At 40.9% G+C, this 23,390-nt stretch overlaps 2 protein-coding genes across 6 annotated transcripts in view; one reads left to right on the top strand and one right to left on the bottom strand.

Annotated features, from left to right (window-relative positions):
- Window positions 1-17,289, top strand: part of ntrk1 (neurotrophic tyrosine kinase, receptor, type 1) — a 72,506-nt gene extending 55,217 nt beyond the window's left edge. For both annotated transcript variants that reach the window (XM_033640321.2, XM_033640322.2), the window contains exons 16-18: window positions 5,887-6,127; window positions 6,555-6,713; window positions 13,748-17,289. In XM_033640321.2, coding sequence (XP_033496212.1) covers window positions 5,887-6,127; window positions 6,555-6,713; window positions 13,748-13,933 — 586 coding nt within the window. In that variant the 3' untranslated portion in view covers window positions 13,934-17,289. The remainder of the gene's footprint in view (window positions 1-5,886; window positions 6,128-6,554; window positions 6,714-13,747) is intronic.
- A 4,272-nt stretch (window positions 17,290-21,561) lies between these two features.
- Window positions 21,562-23,390, bottom strand: part of paqr6 (progestin and adipoQ receptor family member VI) — a 37,263-nt gene continuing 35,434 nt past the window's right edge. For all 4 annotated transcript variants that reach the window (XM_033640323.2, XM_078171417.1, XM_033640324.2 and 1 more), the window contains exon 8: window positions 21,562-23,330. In XM_033640323.2, coding sequence (XP_033496214.1) covers window positions 23,065-23,330 — 266 coding nt within the window. In that variant the 3' untranslated portion in view covers window positions 21,562-23,064. The remainder of the gene's footprint in view (window positions 23,331-23,390) is intronic.

Raw genomic sequence — 23,390 nt, 5'->3', positions numbered from 1 at the left:
GAAAGAGACGTTGCTGTTGAGTTTTTCCAGATGTATTTTTCAGCACCACCATCTGCTTCCATTCAACACGTTCTCATCCCAAGTCATCACATATCGCCGCTTTGTCAGTCGCCTTTCATGTCTACATATGACACACTAGGTATCCTCCTGTGTCTGATGTTGATGTTCGAATATTTAGCAACCAACGCAAGGACGTCAGCACAAGCACATGGTTAGGTTTAGAAAAAAAAAAAATCATGGTTTGGCTCTATATTCATACGGGAAGTGAACACTAGGCTCCCGGGTGAAAGTCCAGGGTTTGATGGACCAATCTGCCCTACAGGGAACTTTCGGCTCCTAGATCATGTCATTACCAACAGCATTTTAACCTGAGACCATCCAGTGACATATACTGCTGCGACAAGTACTGTCTGTCCAATCACTGACAAAGAGGCGGTTTTTCATGACTTCGGAATGAGAACAGGCTATTTCCTTAAACTGGAGAGAAGACAGACGTCTTCACGGCTGATATCTCTGCAACTCACACCGAACCAATTTAGACTGATACATAGCACTACAGGTGAAATAAAAAAATTGTAAAATATATATTTTTGATTTTGGGGTGAACTGTCCCTTTAATTTAGATTACTAGCTAATAAACATAACCATTAGTGATAACTCTAGTTTACAACCTTTGATTTTCCTACTGTGACATATCTAAATGTGAACAAGGTCTTTGTCCATGTGGATGTCTTTAATACTTCACGAACTGTTGACCTCTGACACACTGATAAGTGACTCCCGTTCTTTAGAGACACTGTGAGCCGCATTGCAGCCACAGTATCGGTCAGACCTGATGTGAGGTTAAACTCACTCAGCTGACCTCAGTACAACGTGTGGTTGTGTGGATTCTATGTGATGTAATAGAAATGCATCGAAGACGGCTGTGGAAGTGTTTACTGTACAGACTAATATTTTATTGCTGCTGCTTTTTTTTCCGTCTCTGCACTTTAAGGTCCCTAAAGTCCTTTTCAGAAGGAGCGTAGATTATCTGGGGACTGTAGAGAGTCCTGTAAATTTCTTCACAAATCAAGATTTGAGGATAAATTGCTCACTGTCTTTTGCTAAAGTGGCTCAAACATGTTTTAATATAAGCAATGATTTGTTTTTACTTCATAATTTCTCCTCCTTTTTCCCTCACTGACAGTTTATATCACTGGACTGTCAGAAAATGGAGGCACCAGTGAGTTGAATAGATGGAGTTTGCTTTGTTAAATTAGAAATGAGAAAACTCTTGCTGCATCCATGGAAGGACTCTCGTTTGTGTCAAGGCACGGGGCAAATATCTTAGTTACAAGCTGTCCTCACATGATAATAGCAAATATTGTGGATTGCAGGATTTGATTTGAATATTGATGGATGCAGTAAACAATCAGATGCATTACCAAAGCTGACGTAGGCAAGTTGCCTTGAATTGTTCACTGAACTCATCTCAGGAGGAGCTGAGCTGTTTGTATGGAGGCCCATTTCTGCCAGTGTGATGAGAAAATAATCCTGTTAATCATTGTAGCGACAAACTTTCTTGAAATATTGACTAAATGTCTCAAAATAATGCTGTATCCTCATACAACGGTTCGTATGATACCTAACAAATTAGCGCCCTTTGAATGACGTCACATACATAACATAAAATTACATGTTTAATATAATGTTACGTAGGTTAGGCTTAGACAAGTAAAGTTATTTTGGTTCGGTTAAGGAGAAGAAACATGGTGAGGATGCACCTTAAAATATCTATAAAGATTCACACACTTCCCAACACTGGTCTCTTGGGGGAAAGTCCTGTGTTTTGTGACCAATCCAACACCAAAATTTGCCTTTTTGCACGTCTACTTCTTACTTTACTCTTGTCAGTGTATTAGTCAAGTGAGTGCAGCCTTTCCAACTGACCCTTTGCTAAGTCCCACCCCCAGATGCAGACTGGCCAATCATAACGTAGCATGGGGCCGGCCCTGACCAGGGTCTGACAACGACTCAGCTGTGCTCCATTGACTCTAATGGAGTCATTTCAGATTTCCTTCATTTTCAGGCAGGTTTTGTGGATTTGGAGCTAAATGTTGTGCCTGGGGCACATCGTGTATTAATGATACTCGTTACCTGGAGAGGTTGGAAAAATATATACGTTTCTTCCCTGTTCCAAAACCAAAATCAAACCCTGAAAAGTGTAGGGTTAGCTAGCTAGCTACTGAAGATACAGCCTACTGAATGTATACACATGCTGCTTTTGCTTTGTAATGATTTTAACAGTGAAACAAAGACCGACCCTGCTGTACAGGAACCAGTGAAGGGAAGCAGGGGAACTTTGCTCATATTCAACCAGCTGTGTGTCATCACAGTGTGTGCAGATGATCGTTGTTTGACTTCCCCCTGAGATCCCTGCCCATCCAGCGGCGGAGGTCCAAAGGTCCATAGTCAAACACGTTCATCTGCACACACTGCAATGCCACACAGCTGGTTCAATATCAGCAAAGTTTCCCTTTATATTCATTGTCTTGTGTGGCGATCAGCAGTGATGTGGTGGTTCACTTTTACACTGTGATCTGTAGCCTATAGTTCGGCTTTAGCTTCTAACTATCTTTGTCTTTTTAACCTGTTGTTGCTGCTGAGTCAGTTTGACATCCTGGATATATCCTTCAAACACAGACTGTAGACCCCTCTGTCTGCTTCTCTCTGGAATCACTGGTTCATTGTTCCATAAATATGATAATATTTCTTCAGGGAGTGCAGTTAGTTACAGTGTGGACTCCATGCTTACTCTGACAGCATGTCGGACCATCACAAAGGGGCGGGGCTTAGCGAAAGGTGAATTACTGGCTCATGATTATGTGGGATGTATATGCAAATTGTTGTGCATTCCTTTCTGTAGGTATATGTATGAAGTGTGTATGAAAACAGCCTGCAAAATAAGAACATTTCTCAAAAAAACAACAACTTAGTATCTAAAAAATAATTATGTAGCATCTCAAAATAATGAGTTTGTTTAATTTCTCATTATTCTCAGAACTTTTTCTATTTTTAACTGTTTATATGTTCAGAATAAAGCAATCAATCAATCAGATAATAAGTTGTTATTATTTATTTCAAGACAGTTTATAATTACCTACAAGATCTTTTTTTCCCCTCGCAATGTCAGAAATGGGCTTCCATACTTTTGTAACATGATGATGAAACAGATTTAAAATGTGTTTTTTAAATCACTTACATTATATTCTCAAAACTATGTTCAGAAACCTGTGAATGGACCTAAAGGAGTCACTGAGGACTGAGACAGTGTTGACCTATTAGAGCTCACTTGGCACCTGGGAAACCATCTGACCAAGCTATTAGAGCAGACGCAGTGGATGCTGTCTGCCAGGTGTCCTCCACAGGAGGCAGATTGGGAGTGAAAACACACACAGACACAAACACACGTGCATGCACCACAGACTTTGCCCAAGATATATGTTCACCAATGGATGGAAATCGCATTTCCAGCAGACAGAATGGGTGAAACGTCTGAGGGCCCCCACAATGCAGCTGCTTTCCCACCCTGCCACCTGCCTTTTAAACTAATAGTGATTGTATAGACAACTTCCTTTATAAGGAGGGGACGAAGTGGAGAGGAGAGATATTAGGATGGATGGAGACACATCATCTGTGATTTTCTCATTTAGGGCCGGAGTTTGACGTGAGAGTGGGTGTTTGGGATCCACAAAAACAACTGAGAGTCAATGTGCTCTGCATCTCCGAATTGCATTATTGCAAATCAATTGAAGGCGTATTACAAGCCTTATGTTTTCTATTAACCATCCCTGTTAAATGGCTTTATTATGGTGTGGTCACGCCGACCATGTAATGCTCTCAAGAGCTCATATATGTCAGAAATGTTCAATCTGCAGATTGCATGCTGAGGTCATTGTCCTTCAGGTCACCCAAGGTTGATGCCATAGTTACCAACATAACAAGAGCCCAATCCTGGCCTCTGATTAACCTGAACAACCAATAGAAACAGAGAAGAATAGCAGAGGCCAGCATGTTCTGTTCTTTACAAATGGAAATACGAGTCCCCTTTACACTGCTCAGTGGTCAGGAGTTCAACTCCAGCGCAGAAAAGAAAAGCAATAAGGAAAATATTCTGTCATCGACCAGTGGCAACACAACAAGCAAAAACTGATAACAGTTCTTGAAAATAGCTTAAAAATTAGACCACTACACTTTGTAAATAGTAGAAGAAATTAGTACCTTACATAAATCACTCAATTTGTTTCAAGGATTTTCTGAAATAATTTGCATTTGTCTTTAACTGATTCAAATAAAGGAAAAAGAAGATAATGGTAGTGTTGTTTTGTGTTTTTGCTGATAAACAGATTGAATAATTTCGGAAAATCCAGGTGGATTATCTTGACACAAGTTCAATAATCTCGTGCTTGACGAGACCATCTTCATGGCAGTTTAGTGGCACAAATAAAAATAGTTACATTACACCACTGGACCCAGAGTGTAGCAAAGTTACTCAATTACTCTATTTATGTAAAGTACTTGACTTTACTTGAATATTTTCATTAAATGCTACTTTATACTTCTGCTGCACTACATTTCAGAGAGAAATATTGTACTTTATGCTCCACTATTTTAACTTGACAACTGTTATTTTTCAGACTAAGATGTTACATTGAGAAAAATATGATACACTTGAAATAAAACTTTAAAAAAGAGTATTGTTATGGATTAAACCAGTGGTTTGTAGGCTTTTTGACTTGTCTCACCTTGAACCAAGGAAACATCTATTTGTCATATCTTGTCATGCTTTAAAAGTCCATGACTTGTTAGCTGCTCCACCAAAAAACACATTTACCTTCCTATCTTCTCACTTGATTTCATTTAAAAAGGGCCAATTTTTTTTACACAAAAAGTAAAGATGAGGAAAAGTACAAAAAAAAAAAAAAAAAAACATGAGGCCAGATCCCCAGGTTAGGAACTAATGAAGTTAACTACCAAACTGTATATTCAGTAGTTATGACGAGCTCCATCTCAACTTGGTTATGGTTGGAAAAAGATCATATTTTTGGCTTAAAATACCTAAATTTGGGGGGAACAATTACCACTGTCTGAGTGATAAAAACAATGCCTTTTAATACCACTTTTATGCCGACAGACGCCGGGATGTCTTGGCAAAAAACAATCACTTTTCGTGCTATTATCCCCTCTGGAAACGAAGCAACAGGTCGCTACAAAACACCAATGTTTGGTGCCTAAAAAGCAGCTGGAAGCACAGCAATGACTCACTAAATCACACTAGGTTTTGATGTTTGTTGGTCTCGAACAGTGGTCTGCACCTTGGCAGGCGACGCACCTCGGTGACACACCATTCAGCATCCCCTCCACCTCCAGGTGACAAAGTCAGCTCATATACTACGTCACCTAAGAACCATTTTATGTATGACACGTGCAAATGTAATGTATTTGTGGTTTTCAGAAACATACGATGCCATTTTTTTGTGGTGCTCCTCACTTTCATGTTTCAGTGACTGTATAATAATGTCATAAATTATAATCTATCACTCACTGGGGCAATGTTTCTGCAGAACAAGTACTATTTAAGGCACTTTAAGTACATTTTGCTGGTAGTTTTTTTTAAGCAGGAGTTTATATGCAGAATCTAATGCAGTAATGCTGTAATGCAGTATTTAAAAAATGTTTTATTAGTACTTTCACAGGATCTAAATACTTCTCCCACCACTGTCTGGATCAAATTCCCTTCATATCTCCCATATCTTCCTGTCATCTGTCTAATAAAGCAGAAATACCATTAACAAAAATCACCCTTGATCCAGAAACACTCACCTGTTCCTCCTGTGTCACCTGCAGAGCTCACGGCCCCGACGCTCGTATCCTGGAGGAGTCGAAGATGCTCCCGCTGGGTCAGCTCACTCTGCCTCAGATGCTGCACATCGCCGCCCAGATCGCCTCGGGCATGGTCTACCTGGCATCGCTGCACTTCGTCCACCGTGACCTGGCGACCCGCAACTGTCTGGTGGGGGAAGGCCTGGTGGTCAAAATCGGAGACTTCGGCATGTCCCGAGACATCTACAGCACAGATTACTATCGGGTAAGTGGCTGGCAAAAACAAAGACAAGACTTTTGTTTTTGGTCGTGAGATGAAAACTTGATGTTGTTCTCAAAGTAACAGTTTAGCCAATTTACAAAGACAAGATTTGTTTTTCACTCAGCTATAATGTTGTCTGGCCTTGTGAGCAGTTTTGTCTTTGGTGGCTCTGGGTCCATTCTCTCTTTACTTAAATCCTTTGAATTGAAGCTATTTTGGATGTTAAAACTCTCATTGTCTTGGTTAGTGGGGAGTTCAAGGACAAACAGGAATAAGAATCTGTTAGAGATTTCTTAAAAAATATCTGTGCTGCTGAAAGATGGTATTTCTGCTTAATTCCATCAACAAAGCAAAGTGGTTAAATGTTCACCTTGAGACTTCTGTTATGCAACCATGATGAAGCATTACATCACCTCGTCTTCCTCCTCAGGTGGGCGGACGTACGATGCTGCCGATCCGCTGGATGCCTCCGGAGAGCATCATGTACAGGAAGTTCACCACAGAGAGTGACATCTGGAGCTTTGGTGTGGTCCTCTGGGAGATCTTCACCTACGGCAAACAGCCCTGGTACCAGCTGTCCAACAGTGAGGTGGGTTTGGACGGAAAGTTTATCAATGATTTTGATGGTCAACAATAACTGAGAGGTTCAAATCAATAAATCTTTTTTTATTATCAGAGGAAACACCCACACAAACGTGCCTTTGTAGCCTTCATCACTCCAGTTAAAGGGTCAGTTCACCAAAACGTTCTCAGTTACCTTTTGTTGCATCTAGCTGTACAGATAGTTTTGAGATATGTCACCCCAACACAATGAAGGTGAGTGAAATTCAACATTCTGGGAACATCAACATTTTAGGAATACAGCTCAATACCACCTTCATGTCTGTAGCAATGCATTCTCATCCCAGGTCATCAAAAACCTTTCTCACGGTCCTTGCATGTAATAGCGTCATCAAAGGCACCCTTTTGCGTCTATGGGATGCAACCTTTAACGTCTGTATGCGACCGTCACAGCAAACACAACTGTGGGCACTTTATGCTTTTACTTATACCAAACACTTGCCTAGGGCTTCCAGAGCTTTGCTGCCGTACATACACTGAACAAAAATATAAACGCAACACTTTGGTTTTTGCTCCCATTTTTCATGAGCTGAACTCAAAGATCTAAAACATTTTCTCTATACACAAAAGACAATTTCCTCACAAATATTGTTCACAAATCTGTCTAAATCTGTGTTAGTGAGCACTTCTCCTTTGCTGAGATAATCCATCCCACCTCACAGGTGTGGCATATCAAGATGCTGATTAGACAGCATGAATATTGCACAGGTGTGCCTTAGGCTGGCCACAATAAAAGGCCACTCTAAAATGTTCAGTTTTGCTTTACTGGGGGGATATTGGCAGGAACTGGAACACGCTGTCGTATACGCCGATCCAGAGCATCCCAAACATGCTCAATGGGTGACATGTCCGGTGAGTATGCTGGCCATGCAAGAACTGGGATGTTTTCAGCTTCCAGGAATTGTGTACAGATCCTTGCAACATGGGGCCGTGCATTATCATGCTGCAACATGAGGTGATAGTCGTGGATGAATGGCACAACAATGGGCCTCAGGATCTCGTCACGGTATCTCTGTGCATTCAAAATGCCATCAATGAAATGCACCTGTGTTCGTTGTCCATAACATACGCCTGCCCATACCATAACCCCACCGCCACCATGGGCCACTCGATCCACAACAGATCAGCAAACCGCTCACCCACACGACACGCTGTCTGCCATCTGCCCTGAACAGTGAAAACCAGGATTCATCCATGAAGAGAACACCTCTCCAACGTGCCAGATGCCATCGAATGTGAGCATTTGCCCACTCAAGTCGGTTACGACGATGAACTGCAGTCAGGTCGAGACCCAAATGAGGACGACAAGCATGCAGATGAGCTTCCCTGAGACGGTTTCTGACAGTTTGTGCAGAAATTCTTTGGTTATGCAAACCGATTGTTGTAGCAGCTGTCCGGGTGGCTGGTCTCAGACGATCTTGGAGGTGAACATGCTGGATGTGGAGGTCCTGTGCTGGTGTGGTTACACGTGGTCTGCGGTCGTGAGGCCGGTTGGATGTACTGCCAAATTGTCTGAAACGCCTTTGGAGACGGCTTATGGTAGAGAAATGAACATTCAGTTCACGGGCAACAGCTCTGGTGGACATTCCTGCAGTCAGCATGCCAATTGCATGCTCCCTCAAAACTTTCGACATCTGTGACATTGTGCTGTGTGATAAAACTGAACATTTTAGAGTGGCCTTTTATTGTGGCCAGCCTAAGGCACACCTGTGCAATAATCATGCTGTCTAATCAGCATCTTGACCACACCTGTGAGGTGGGATGGATTATCTCGGCAAAGGAGAAGTGCTCACTAACACAGATTTAGACAGATTTGTGAACAATATTTGTGAGAAATGGTCTTTTGTGTGTATAGAAAATGTTTTAGATCTTTGAGTTCAGCTCATGAAAAATGGGAGCAAAAACAAAAGTGTTGCGTTTATATTTTTGTTCAGTGTACATATATTACCAGGGAGTAAACGTTAGGCTGCCAGGATGTGGGCCTACCTGTTACCTCGCTGTCCCAGCAGTCACTCAGTCAGCTTGCTCTCCGTGGTCTCCTGCTTAGTGTCAGTACTCAATTGTCATTATATTTGTAGACATTAAACACGCAGACAATAACTGGAGGAAGGAAACTCCACCATCTGTCGTCTTTGCAGGCCTCAGAAACCTCTCTCCTCGACTGAGGCCCCGCACCTGGTTCCAATCGTCTCTCTTAATTATGTCAGCACGTCCCCTTTCAAACTAACACAGGCTCTACACCTAGGTAAGCCAAGCCCACCTCTCCTCCTGCCGACACCTAGATGGACTTTACTTAAAACATCATTGTTATGCACCCGTCTAAAGGAGCACGAGCGCAACATGTTTTGTATTGTATTGTATCTAAAGTTGTTGTTTTGGCCTTGGTTCAGCCTGAGTTGCACTCCTGCTCCCCTAGACTGGGACACAACATACATAAGTTGCTCTGAGCGTCAAATATTGCACCAGATGGGTTTACATTGGATTTAGTTGAAAACCTGCTTCCCATAAAGATGTTAAGGGTGCCTTTGGCGTCAGTATCACACGCTGAGCTCTGAGCACTGGTTGCTTGCACCTGGCCAAGAAATAAGAGCAGTAACTTAAACTTACTATTTCTTTTATTCCTCAGGTTTACCTTTTGTATTCTTAGACAAATTAGCATCTTGTACAGCATGGAGTAATAAAACTTTAGGCAAGTGTGATTTTAAGACAGATTAACAAAGATTACTTTGTGAGCATACAAAAAAACCACAGTTCCTATGAAACCTTACTGCAGGCAGCTTGGTGTAATCCATATCCATAAAAATGACTGTGCGCATTTTTTTTTAAATGACCATCTCTATCTAGACATATATGGTCCAGTTCCAAGGATGGATTTTTATTTACTTGCATAGTCATAAAAATCAATGGGATTTTGAATGATCTGGTTTCCAGACGGCACTTTAAAACCGAGAAGACAAACAACAGGACGTCAGTAAACTAAATGTCTTACTTGCTTGGACAGTGGGATGGACTGTGCCCCCGCCCAGGGAAAGTAGTCTCTTGGCAGAGTACTTTCTCTCTGCTGTTGTAGACACAGTTTAATATTTCACTGTTTGGTTTTAACTTGACGCCCTGCGCTCAGATTTCCCGTCAGACATCAGGATTTATTTTGGCATGAGGTAATTGAATTTGACCTCCAAACCTCAACAAATGAAACTGAAACTATCTAAGTGGCTACAGTGGCTAAAGCTTTTTTGAGTGTGTATGTAATTTAGGGGAACTGTGCCTTTAAACTGGATAAAAGAAACTACAGGGAGTTATCTTGTATGACTGAACTTGTTGGTTAGCTTCTTACTGCTTTACCTGCATTGTTTATGGGAGAGACGATACATACTGCTTAATTGTTACTGTTTTTCCTGTTTTGTTAAAGGAATACTTCCCCCTGCAAAATGTCCATTTGCATATCAATTACTCACCCTCTCCAAAGTTGAACTTGTGAAGACAATGTTTTTCTTGTATGCCTCTACAGTGAACGAAAAATCCAAAAACTGAGAAAATTCTTGAAAACATCCATTTACAATCTCTCACACATGTCATGCAGCATAATTTAAGTCTCATTTATCCAGTCATATGGTCAGTACTTCCCAAACAGACCACCCTTTCGAATGAACTGAACTAAAAGTAGTGGTAGACCAGAAGCTCCTGTGTGCAGCAAGGTAAAATTACTGTTTTTGTCAGTGGAGTCTGGCCTTAAAGAAAGCACTGGTAAGTTTCACTTCCCTGTTAGGAAGGGTTGTCTGTTTGGGATGTACTGATCATCCAACTGGATGAATGAGAGTTTGTAGGTAGATGTTTTGACACAGTTTTGTTGCTGTAAAACATGGACCCCTATGACTTCAGTTCATCAAGAATTTTTGCCATTTTTGGATTCTTCGTTCACCAAGGAGGCATGCGATAAAAATGAAATATTATTCAAGGAATTCAACGTAACGCAGGGCGAGTAACTGATATACAAGCAGTCATTTGGGGGTTGAAGTATTCCTTTAAAATTCTCCAGCAGCTACCAAAAACTGGCCTCCTGACGTCCTCCATGAAACCAAAACTTTTGTTTTACACTTTATCTTGTACAGATTAAACAGATACAACCTGTTAATGAGTGAGCATTAGAGACGTTGGTAGGCAAACTTTATCACCTAGGTTGGCTGGCTAATCCTATACTGGCAACAGCTACATATTTAATGGACAGATATAGGAGTAGTATCAATCTTCTCCTCTACCTAACTCTTGACAAGAAATCAAAAACTGGTAAGCGTATTTCCCAAAATGTCAAATTATTACTTTAAACATTACTTTACATGGTTTGTGTGCATTTGGACAAATGTAAAGGGATGTTTTCTGTCAGTTACAGTTAATACAGCAAGGTTTACATTTTGATAAGAGTTTACAAAGCGTATTGTGGTTTTTTTTAAGGCTTTCTGACCAAAAATACCTCCCTGTTGGCAAAAACTCACTGCTGTGAGATAGTGAGAGGAAACAAAACAGTAATTTTACAAGTCTGACAGCTAAACAATGATCTGAAAATTGTTATAAAGCTCAGTAAAGGAGAGGGAAACTACAGACTGATGAGACTGACCCCTTTCACATTGTTTTTACACTGTCATGTTGTTTAAAAATATTGATTATAGGTGCTTCAAAATTATTTAAATATATCAGATTAGCTTAAAGTAGCTACACGTACTAGTGCAAACACATTTGTAGCCCAAATAGCAGCCTGAAATGTCTTGCTGCTTTCAGATAATCCAAACTTGCAGAACAAAACATTTTCAGTGTAGCTGTGGATACTTCAGAGCATATGCTGCTGAAGTTTTTCACCGCTCTGCGCTCTTAAACTAATCAATAAATTCATAGTAATTAAGGGCAGTCCAGTCTAGCCTTTTCAGGTGGAGCACCAAGACGTGGGACTCCACTGCGACCACAGCGGTGCTATTACAGGCCCAAACCCTCTCTCCTTTCAAGAGAAGGGTAGATCACTTTTCTCTGGCACTCAATTCTAATCTCATTGGCTCTCATTTTTGCCCGGGGCCAATGAGCTTTAACCTTGTTAACCCAATCTGTCTCGGCCAATGAGGAACAGGCGAAATTATCATGTTGCCTAAACACGCAGTGGCGGAGATAAATCATCCCAAAATACTGACTCGGCGACAGCGGCCATTTTGGGGCAGCCATTGTGACTCTCTGTGCTGAGCTGTGAGGCTGACTGACAGGCCATTTTGGTGTGAATTGGCTCAGCGCTGACAGAGCTCTTCTGTTCATTGTATCAGGCCAAGGTTAACAATGGGGAAGAGATTGAGTCAGTAACCCTTCAAATGGAGAGCGCAGCGAAATCCTCTCTCTCATCCTCGACAGTGATTTATTCACTGAGCAGCAAGAGCGTGTGAACTCAATCAGTCATTGTGGCCATTAGAGTCTGAGCTGGAGGTTATTCATATTTTGGCTGCTCTCATTTGTCCCTGAGGTCCCTGCTAATGGACACATATCTGTAAATCTGGAGATACAAAGGTTGTTCTACCAAAAAGTATCTGTTAGTTAAAAAAATATGTCCTTGGTGCAGCATCCACTGTTCCGTTGAATGAATTTTAGCACAGCCTGAGAATTAAAACTGAATCATCCCCAGAAGTGGAAAATGTTCTCTTATCCATTAAGGTATCTCAACATCTACCGTGTGGATTGACACTAACTTTAAAAGACATTTATGACTAATAACCACATTTGATTTTCCCTTTAAGGCGAAATTTATACTTCTGTGTCCAAATGACGCTGTATACCTACGCGGTAGGCTCTGTATCAACATAGAGCCTGTTTTGTACCCTATGCCTTAGCCTGTTGTGCACCTCCCCAGAAATGTAACTAGGTGTCTTGGCGACACAGACCAACTGTCTATTTTCTGTAAGCTGTAACCATTTCCCTCAGTGGAAACGAAGCTTTTATTTACTTTAATTTCACAGATAAGAAACAATAAATTGCAAAGACAATAAAGCCTCCACAAAAATAGCATTTTAACTCTTGTGTGTGATTTATCCTGGCTTCATATGAGTAGGGGAAATTTCTGCTCATCACTAGGCTAATTTATACAATGTAAAATGCCATAGGCTTGTGCTAATAACGTTAGCATGTTGTATTTGTTTGGAAAACATGTTTAGTATAAGACAGTTGTTTTGTCGGTGAACCTTGTGAGTTGCAAACGTTACCTTTGTTAAATGTTGCAGTTGTCCCTGGCTTCATATGAGTAGAGGAAATGTCTGCTAGCCGCTATGCTAATTTATACAATGTAAAATGCCATAGGCTTGTGCTAAAAACATTAGCATGTTGTATTTGTGGGGAAAATGTGTCCAGCAATAGACAGTTGTTTGTCTGTGAATGCTGCGAGTTATAGTGAAGCTGATTTGTTGACTTGTTTTTGAAATTGTCTCTATTAAGCCATGTTTAATGTGTGTTTAATGTGTGTTTTGAATCAACTAAACTTTACAGCACTTGACAGAAAACCTCCACCACAGCTCTGTGCTGGAAAGTTACTGTACTTAAAATTAAAGTGTGTTTTTCTACAAACTTGACACATTCACAAGTCACTTGCGGTCCATTCAGAGTGGACCTGTGACCCACTTTTGGACCACGACCCACCAGTTGGGAACCACTGTTTTAGTGTACTGTTTAGCTATAAAATGAGAACGTCTGTGACCTGGCCGCCATGTTGTAAACAGTCAAGCTAAAAATGAAACACAGCCCACGCAAACTTTATCATTTCACTGCTAAATATGATTGAAATATGTTTCTGAAAACACCTGAGGCGAGAAATAGGCAATACAGTAAAAAAAAATTTTTAATCATATTTGATCAGCACTGCCTAATTTGATAGCTTGACCGCAGCTCATGAGCACTTATTGACATGATTAACATCTGAGTTTAAGACTTCGGCTCTGATTGGTTGTTTTTATGATTCTAGTTTTTAAATTCCCACCCCTACAGGCCATTGAATGCATCACGCAGGGACGAGAACTGGAAAGGCCACGCACCTGCCCCAAGGAGGTGTACCTGCTGATGCAGGGCTGCTGGCAGAGAGAGCCCCAGCAGAGGATGGTCATCAAGGACATCCACAGCCGCCTGCTGGCCCTGGTCAAGAACCCGCCGGTTTACCTGGACATCCTGGGCTAAAGGGGCCGAGAACCAACCAGGGAGTGGAGGACAGAGGCTGGGGAGGTTGAGACCTAAAACATTTAATTCCATTATTCTAATCAGGGGTAATTACTTTTCACAGGTTCCTCTTGGTTTAAGATGAAAAATATGTCCCAGTTTTCCCAGCTGCTGCTGCTTTCCCAGCCTCTACGCTTTGATGGACAAACTGTCTGCAGTGACCTTCCCGCTTTGCCTCATCCCGGCTCGACCCCGTCCCCTGTTTACTGCCCCGTCACTCTCTGGAAACCTGTCAAATGTTTACCAAAGTGTTAAATGTTTATCTGAAGTGGAATCAGACAGATGGAGGGACATGCATGGATAAGTGTTGAAGTAACTGTATATGGGCTTTACGTTGTTGAGGGTGCGATCTCAGATGATGGTTTGTCGGGGGATTTTGGCTCTGAAGTCCCTGCGAAGGTTTGAGAGCTGAGCTGTGGTGCATTTAATACGACTCGACAGCCGACACTTGTGTTGAAAGGCAATTAGAAAATGAAATGAATGATTACAAAGGAGGGCACTTCACATCATGAGTCAAAAGTGGAAACCAATTTTTCTGATTTGGGTGAAGCAGTCAGTCACTTGTACAGTATAGTCACTGATTTTGGATAAGTTTTGATATGGGAGGTTATTCAAAGGCTTTCAGTAAATGTATATAAGATATCAAAGTTGTACAATCGAAACCTTGGAAAGCTTGTTTGTTTCTGATGTGTCAAATCCAGTGTATCATATGAGTATTTTTCAAAATCATGAACAAAATGTCATATAAGTGTGTGTTTACATTTAATGCTGTCGGTTTTGCTGTCAAATATGAACAAAAAAATACTTCCAAAGAACTACAGTTTGACCTGTGGCCTGCCTGCGACACACTCAGGAGTGGCTTTTGTACAAATTAGCGATGTTTAACATGCTAACGTAACCACCTACAGTATCAAAGCACTGCAGTGAAATTCGGTAAGGGGGCAAGATGGTGGGGAGGGGACACACGGAGATGGTTTTAGAGGTAACAGATGGATTAAAGTGAGTCAAAGAGAAGGCCAGATGGCACTGAAACAGAAACTGGAGGTGAGTGGGGGAAAAAAAGTTTATTATCAACCAAATGGGGAATTTAGAGGGGGAAAGACTGAGTGTACAAACCGCTGTGATGCCTTTAAAGGGACAGTTCATCCCAAAATCAAAAATACATACATTCCCTCTTACCTGTAGATGTGTTTATCAGTCTAGATTGTTTTGGTGTGAGTTGCTGAGTGTTACTGGCCTTAGAGATGTCTGCCTTCTCTGCAGTATTATTGATTGATTTATTTTGTGTCATGCACAAAAACATGCCAAACACACATGGGTTTACAAGACACCAATGCTGCATTATCAATCTACAATACCAGTCCCCAAACAAAATACTCTGACTTCTATCCTAGCAAACAAGGTCCGCCACACAAAGGTTCCCCTTCAAAAAAAATAACTCAAATTTTTCATGATTATCCGACCAAAAGAAATCGACATAAATGGAGGTAATTTTCCTACAAAAGTATGTCCCTTTTATCTTCTAGAGTGGCATTGAACCTGCCTGTCTCTAAGCATGCTTTCACACCTGCCCTGTTTGGTTCGTTTCAATCAAATTCAAGTTTGCTTGCCCCCTACATGCAGTTTGTTTGGGCAGGTGTGAACACAGCAATCACACTCAGGTGCACGGCAAAACAACCAGACTGAGACCTTCTTGAAGAGGTGGTCTCGGTCTGGTTACAAATGAACTCTGGTGCGGTTCATTTGTGGTGAGAACGTGTTCCGACCTGGATCTGAACCATCTGCAGTCACATGACACATTGTTTGGGTTAAACATGAGCATGTTACAGTCCTGGAGGATTATTAATGTGCACCTCCTCCTGTACTGCCTTAATATGCACATTCAGCACATCCAATGCATCAAAACATTGTTTTCTAGTTGGAGCCGCGCCTCGTTTTCAAACTGTATGGTTTGACTAAAATGAACAATGACAGCAATATAGTCCACGATGAGCAGCGCTAAAATCAACCTGCGCAGTTGTCCCTCCATTGTGACATTAGAAAGTGTCACATTTATCTTGCAAGTGTACTCGTCTTCAACGTTTGCTTTACTTCCTGGATTTTTCCCACATGGAAATTCTGACCAATCAAGAGCAGCTTTCTCACACAAGGCATTTGATCTGGTCCGCTTGTAAATGCTGCCGTGAGAACACGAACCAACTCTAGGCAATTATACAGCTTGTAACAAAATTAGTCCCTGATTCAGACCAAAACAAGACAACTCTAGGAACTATTTTCTTTCTACCGAACTACACCCACCAACTGTATCACTGGGCAGAAGGAAGCAGCATCTACTGTTAGCTCACCTAGCACCACTGAGCTAGCTAACTTACAGCTCAGCCGAGGAGGACGCCATTAATGTTTACATCTCACTCTGTCACAAGCACAAGCTTCTCGCCCATGAGTAGATGCACACGTCCTTCTGCTCAGTGATACAGTTTGCAGGTGTAGAAAGAAAATAGTTCCTACATGAAACTGCTCACAACAAAGTCTGTGGATTATCTTGGGTAACCAAATCATGATTTCTGTGAAGAGACATTGCTGCTGAGTTTTAAATGTAATTTTTTTTTTTTGGTGATTTGAGCACCACAAGCTGAGGGCTGGCCTATTTTTGGGATTGTTGCGGCCTGAGATGCCTGATTTCACAGCAGCTTTTCTAAAAAGTAGGGATGCATGCTGCAGTATTTTTAGGCTTTTTTAATTTTTTTTTTTCTTGCAATAAAATTGCGGGCCATATGAAAATTGCAAAAATAATTTGTGATGGTGGATGGTGGCTGACAGCTGATGAGCTAAACAGTCCCAACAATCTCACACTGACATCAAAAAGGCTCGACTCGGTTAGTAACCAGGCCCTCCAGGATTTTGCTGTTTTTGGAATAGTTGCAGCATGAAATAGCTCATTTCACAGCGGCTTTTCTAAAAAAAACAAAGCACATTGTAAAGTTTGAGGCATTTTTTTGCAATGAAATTGAAAGGGCGAGTTAAGATAACATAATTAGTTGTGATGTTGTCTCGAGTCAGACATCTCTACGGCCGATATCTCCAACACTCTGCAGCTCACACCAAAACAGTCTAGACTGATAAATATCACTATGTGTAAGAGGAAACATATGCATTTTTGATTTTGGGGTGAACTGTGCCTTTAAGTGTAAATAGTAAATGTACATACTCTGTATTAATGTCAAAAAATATATCTTCATGTATTGTTACTCCAGCACTTTGTATATTGTCTGCCCTTAAAAATAAACAAACTTGATTAAAAAATGGCTGCAGCCTGCGCAGGAACATCCCTCTGCATCAGTCAATCCATCATTATCGTGTGCTTCAGAGCGAACAATGATTTGGGCTGCCGACTGTACTTAAAGTTAGACATCTTAACAAGGCTATTCAAGAGCCTTCTATTATTTTGACGAACTAATCAGCAACCTGCGACGTCTCGGCGGGATCCTCAGCAGATGGTTATTGAAAAGGAATAATCAAGTTTCATATTGCCTTACCGCCGGGCCTCCAGCAAACAAACACCCTCCAAAACCAAACCCTTCTCTCTACCTCACACTACCAACCCCCCGCCTCCTCCTCCTCCTCCTCCTCCTCACCACCACCCTCCCTCCATCACTCTGTATGCAGAGCGTCTCCAGGGAGTGGTAATGGATTGTGAGTAATGCTATCATCCCTTTCTCTGTCTCTTTCTTTCTCTCTACCTCCTCTGGTGAACCGGGAGGATGAAAACACTTGGAGGACTCGTGTCTGGCTTATTGTTTCTTCTAGTGTCTACAAGCAGATTCTGGGCCAGATAGGATTAGCACATTCTGTAGTGTTTGTCCCTGTTATCCTTAAGGGCTCCATTTGTGGTTTCAGGATGAACCTTTTTAATAAGCACTCGAGTCTCCAGCCTGGTCAGATATGGGATATGACTATAATAAGAGCTGGAAATGAGGCCATTTTTAAAATGGAACCCCTATTAGAGCTTTGCAGCGGGAAACTTTCCTTTTTAATCTTCCACCTCGTCGTATAATGTATGTATGCAGGATATTGATTTTTTTATGGTAATTATTTCTTCCATGATAATGTCAGCGCAGACTCATTCTGGTCTGTGTCCACCGCTAATAATAAGCCACTCTGTAGCCTTTCTATGCATCCTGTAAGGAATTAAACACGGTGACTCAGTAGGAAGAGAACTGCACAAAATGTTGAAACTATTTTAGTTAGATCGAAGCACACGAATCTATGCAACCTTTACAAAGAAGACAAGAGATGAAAAAAACTTGAGCTGGAGGTCGCAGCTTTCAGTTCTGCACTGTGTGTGCTGGTGTACAGTTTTACCCTTTGAACTGAGCTGTGTGCAGCCTGCAGCTTAAGTTTAATAAATAATTCTAAATTGTTCACTCTTAAAGCAGCTCATTGTGACGAACTGAATCTGCAAATGAGGAGTAAGAGATCATTTCACATCAGCTTTTTTTGGGGGATGAAATTCTGTAGAATGAAATCAAGTTTTTCTGCAGTGCTAAGTCTTATTTTTTCATTTTTAACTCAGGATGTTGACCCTCAGATCAAGGCTGCGTTACACAAAAGCACCTTTACCCTCAGCATAGTCTTTGGGTGGGACAGAGGGGACATGTCCCCCTCACCATATCCGTACATTCACCCCCCAGTAAAAACAGAAGACTAGAACATGACTCATGGGTGCAACAATGCCTTCAGTAAAGTAGTTGGTGGCCGTTTGCAACCTCAAAAGTGACAGTTGCAATCTGCCATAACACTGAAACATGAAGAAGCAACTCTGCACGGTTGAAGCAGGAAGTACTGTGACATTTCTGCCATAACATGATGCAGAAAAGGCACAAGGTGGTGCATAAAATTCAACAGAATGCAGAAAATGAAGTCTTTAATGCTCAATTTTTTGGGGGACGACGACTCCAAGACCTCGGCCCTTTATTCTCAATGGAAAATAAGTCGAAGAATTTCAGATAATTTCAGAGAAAATCAGGTTTGAAGGCTGAAGATCTGACATAGACTACATTTTCTTGTCACACTGACCATTTCTGCTGTGTGTTTTTTTGTGAATACCTGAGTTGGGTTTCCTGCAGGTAAATCTTTGGGGATTCACACTGTTGCAATGCTGCAGCTCTTTTTTTTTTTTTTTGATCAGCGGATAGGTGTGATGAACTGCTCAACTCTTACTGTGCTGTTCTGCCCTCTGCTGGTCACTCACACACACTGTTCAGACTCAAAAGGTGTGACGAATCTGCAATGTCTGCCAGCAAAAAGAACATATGTCCATTTTTGGGCAACATTTTACATTTCATTACCCAAAGACAATACAGTTTTTATATTTGTACAAGTATTTTGCACAGTTGTAGATACAGACATGAGGTCAGGTTGTGTATTAAACAGTAGAGCTGCAATGATTAGTCAATTAATCAACAAAAAACAAAAATTAGCATCTGTTTTGGTCATTTTTAAAGGAAAAATAGACTTTTTTTTCATATATGATAGTGAATAGAACATCTTTGGGTTTTGGGGAAAAAAAAGCTGTGGGAAATTAAACTTTCCCTCCTTTATTCTGGCTATTTATACACAAAACCGTTAATTAATAATGAAAACAATCAGTCGTCAGCATACATGTATACTGTGCTCACAGTGCTAATATAGTAATGATTTGGACAGTATATCAGCTGAAATTAGGCCGACTATAAGCTTGAGAATTTGCTGTTGATCATATTGTATGAATGTAAAAGGCAGCACTCTGTTTTTACGATGCTTGAAATGATGCCAGTGACAATTATTACACTTATAAAAGGCTTAATTTATTACACAAGTCTAGTAGAACAAAGTAGCAAATTACAAATTATACACAGCAAAGAACAAATACATTTTAAAAGTAGTTTGTTGTCTTTTTTTTTTTTTAAAACAGACAAGGAACAAACAGCATCATATAAAAAAAAAGGCACCAATGACTCTTTCAAACCCTGTTTTGAATTCTTGTTGTATCAAATGGTTCGTCCCGCACTCGTCTTTGCTCTCTATTTCACGTTTTCAAACATCCTTCAATGCGCTATGTTCTTTTTTTCCAGAGGTCGTTATAAGAAAAGTGCCCAGTTTTCCTGATAATTACAACCTGAATCTGTGTTTCCACTGAGGGATAAACCAACACGGTTTAACAGTGACCTGGTCTGGAGAATTTCTGGGCCTGGGTTGATAATTTGGTCTAAATAAATGTAAAAAAAAAAAATACAAAATAGGCAACATCAGCATTGATCTATTTGACGTGGAAGCCTCTGCATCTCTGAGCTTCTCCATCGTCAAAAAACAGTGCAGGCACCAAACGGCTGGGAATGAGTGAGATGACAAAAAAAAAAGCAAAAACAGCAGCTCAGAAATAAATGAGTTCCAAACTAGTTTGGGTCGATAACAAAGAACCACAACAGAAGCCAGTAATGATGCAATTCCAAGAATCAACAGGGTCGAATCGAGGAATGCTGTAAGATGATGACTGTGGAGAAAATAAAAGAATCGATCCCCGCTCGGCAGGGGTGGAGATAAAACAGAAACAGAGTCGGTGAAAAACCCCACTGAGGGCAAACACTCCTCCGTTTTGTCTGCGACATAAAGGCTGACGTGACTTTTTATGCTCTGCACACTAACCTTGAAAACATCCTAAACAACTCCCCTGCTCTAATACAAAAGTGTGTGTGCATGTGTGTGTGTGCTCATTGTGGTACTACACTTTCATTCTGGATCCAACATTTCTACTTCAGCATCCAACATGGACCTGTGACACACCTCACTCCCATAATATCACATACATTTTCCCCTCAACCAACGCAGCTAAAAGACGTCTGTGTGAGTGTGTGTGAGTGTGTGTGTGTGTGTGTTAACCACGTCGTGTTACTGGTGGAATTAGGTGTAAATTTGTGCCGTACATGCTTTCAAACTTGCTTTACACAAATGAGCCTTTAAACTATTTGTCAAGTAAAATGAGAATAGCTGAAATCTGTACCTACAGTATGTTAGTGCTACGACAGTTTAGTAATGTGACACCCCCTTTCCCATTGAAACCAGCTAAACAATAAGCACAGGCTGCATATACAGTCCTGCTACCATGATATCATCACAGAATTATCTAATGTATGCATATTATCAAGTTGTTTTTGTCCATAATTAAAGCCAAAAGTTTTATTTTCTTAAAACAAGTGAAAAAAAAAATCAGATAATTTGACCCTTTTTTCAGAATTTTCTGGTATTACTTCAATTAATAAATTGTTTTTGTCTATTAAAAAAAAGAAAACTGAGAAAATGCCCATTTCACTCCCTGTTTTTTCCCAAAGAAGGCCAAAATCTAAAGATACTCAATTTACAAATATATAATATATGCATATAAGAGGCAGTAAGGAGAAAATATTTGGCATTTTTGCCCGAAAATGTGAGTCGAATTATTAATTTAATATCAAGACCCTTCTGTCAATCAACTAAATTGATGAATAAACTAATCTCAGCTCTAATAGACTTTTTTTTTTTTTTTTTTAGAAAACTTTTGAAGTTATATAATCTTTTTATTTCACTTGTTTTAAGAAAACAATGAATCACAAATTTGCAATTTGTGAATTATTAATTTGTCAAGAACTGTAATAGTTACTTAAACTATGGTACTATGGATCTCCCCCGAAATGAAAAACACTCACATTCCTCTCTGTTTATGCACCTAAAAATACAACACTATGAATCTGTAATTATTATTTCAGTGGTAAATGTAACAACAGTCTCACGAGACAACAGGATAACCACAGTAAATAAGGAGTGTTACTGGTTTGTTATACCGTATATGCACCATAATACTACGACACTAAAAAGACCCTTGTATTAATATAACCCCAGACTATAAGTAAACATACCCCCCTCCCCCCTCGCCATATCTCCTGTTTCTTAACTCTTAAGTAATAAACCACAAGTGCTGGAAATTCAACTGGACTGGGAAAAAAATGCAAAAGCTTATACAATTTAAATAAAGCCTCTGATTTTTAAGTGCTTTATCGCACATGATAAATGTTCAGGAGAGACGTGATGGAAGAACAAGAGGAAAATGGTGCTGTTTGCTCAGAACATAGAAAAATTGTTCAAGACCTTCAGGGGGCATGAGGCCACTATAGCGTTGCCGTGGAAACGCACTGTTATAAAAATGGTACCTGTCTTTTAATCACCGCTGCGCTGTAGCATTTTTTTTCTCTTTCCCCCTCTTCCCGTTGAGGGCAGATTGTGGGGTTCATAATAAGGCAGGCAATCAGGGGGAAAAAAAAAAAGAACCACATGACCTGCAAATCAATTCCAGTCCATGCAGAGCAGAATCAATAGGTGGATGTATAAGAGCCGGCAACTCAATCTGCATTATATTATGTAGGGCTGAATGAGGGTCGTCCACGCTGAAGACTCCTTCACACACAGCACAACCGCACTAACCAGGTGGTCCAGTTACAGGGAATATTTTCAGTACATCCTTATTAAAGTAAAGGAGATCCTGGACTAGTACATGCAAGAAACAAAAAGCATCTTTAATTGTAAATATAATCCCTGCCACCTGTGACATTAGATGTTTCCAGTTTGATAAACTACTGTAAACATTAGAAATGAAGTGTAGGTCTACATTAAGGCACTTTTGTGTTGTGTTAACGACAGCATGCTTCCTTCAACCCAGAGCCTTTTTTAATGCACATTGAGGAACATTAAAAATAAATTAAACAGTCATTTTGTACATGTTTTCTCACATTTGAGATTAATGTAACATCAGAAAAAGGCTTCAGTAAAATACGGCTGGGTCCTCAGCTGCTGTGTAAACACATGAGCGAATACTTTAGGTGTGTAACCGCGTTAAAGAGATCCTTTAGCACTGACCATGATGTATCAAAGTCTGAAAACTACCGGTGTTAAATGGGCACTGCTGTGAACTGTTAATAGTCATCTCAAACACACACTGCTGAGACTGAGACACACAAACAGCCCAAACCTTTCCTTTGGAAAGTGAGTCAGCCATTTTGTGGCTGTTGGTGGAAAACGCGCCCTCACTGCCCCTTGCACCCGCACATTGATGGTTGTGGCTGGTTGGAGGTGCGGCAGCGTTTCCACAGCAACGGGGCGCTGAATATGACGATGATGCCCAGGTTGAGGACGAGGCTGGCAACCAGCACCCCGATGGTCCCCAGGAAGGAGGGCATCATTCCGTGGCCCAGAAGCCACGCCCGCCGTGACGTCATGTCTGCCATCACGCCCTCCATCTGGAAGTGGGTCCCCACCACGGCGCTGATGTGGAAGAGCTGGTGGCTGTGGCCTGTGTGAGGAGGGAAGACAAGATTCATTCTGTGAGACAGAAGAGGGAGGGAGCTAAAAT

This window comes from Epinephelus lanceolatus, chromosome 10 (genome assembly GCF_041903045.1).
Source record: "Epinephelus lanceolatus isolate andai-2023 chromosome 10, ASM4190304v1, whole genome shotgun sequence".
Classification (NCBI taxonomy): Eukaryota; Metazoa; Chordata; class Actinopteri; order Perciformes; family Serranidae; genus Epinephelus; species Epinephelus lanceolatus.
Note: the sequence above shows the minus strand (reverse complement) of the source record. Positions and strands in the feature narration are given on the sequence as shown.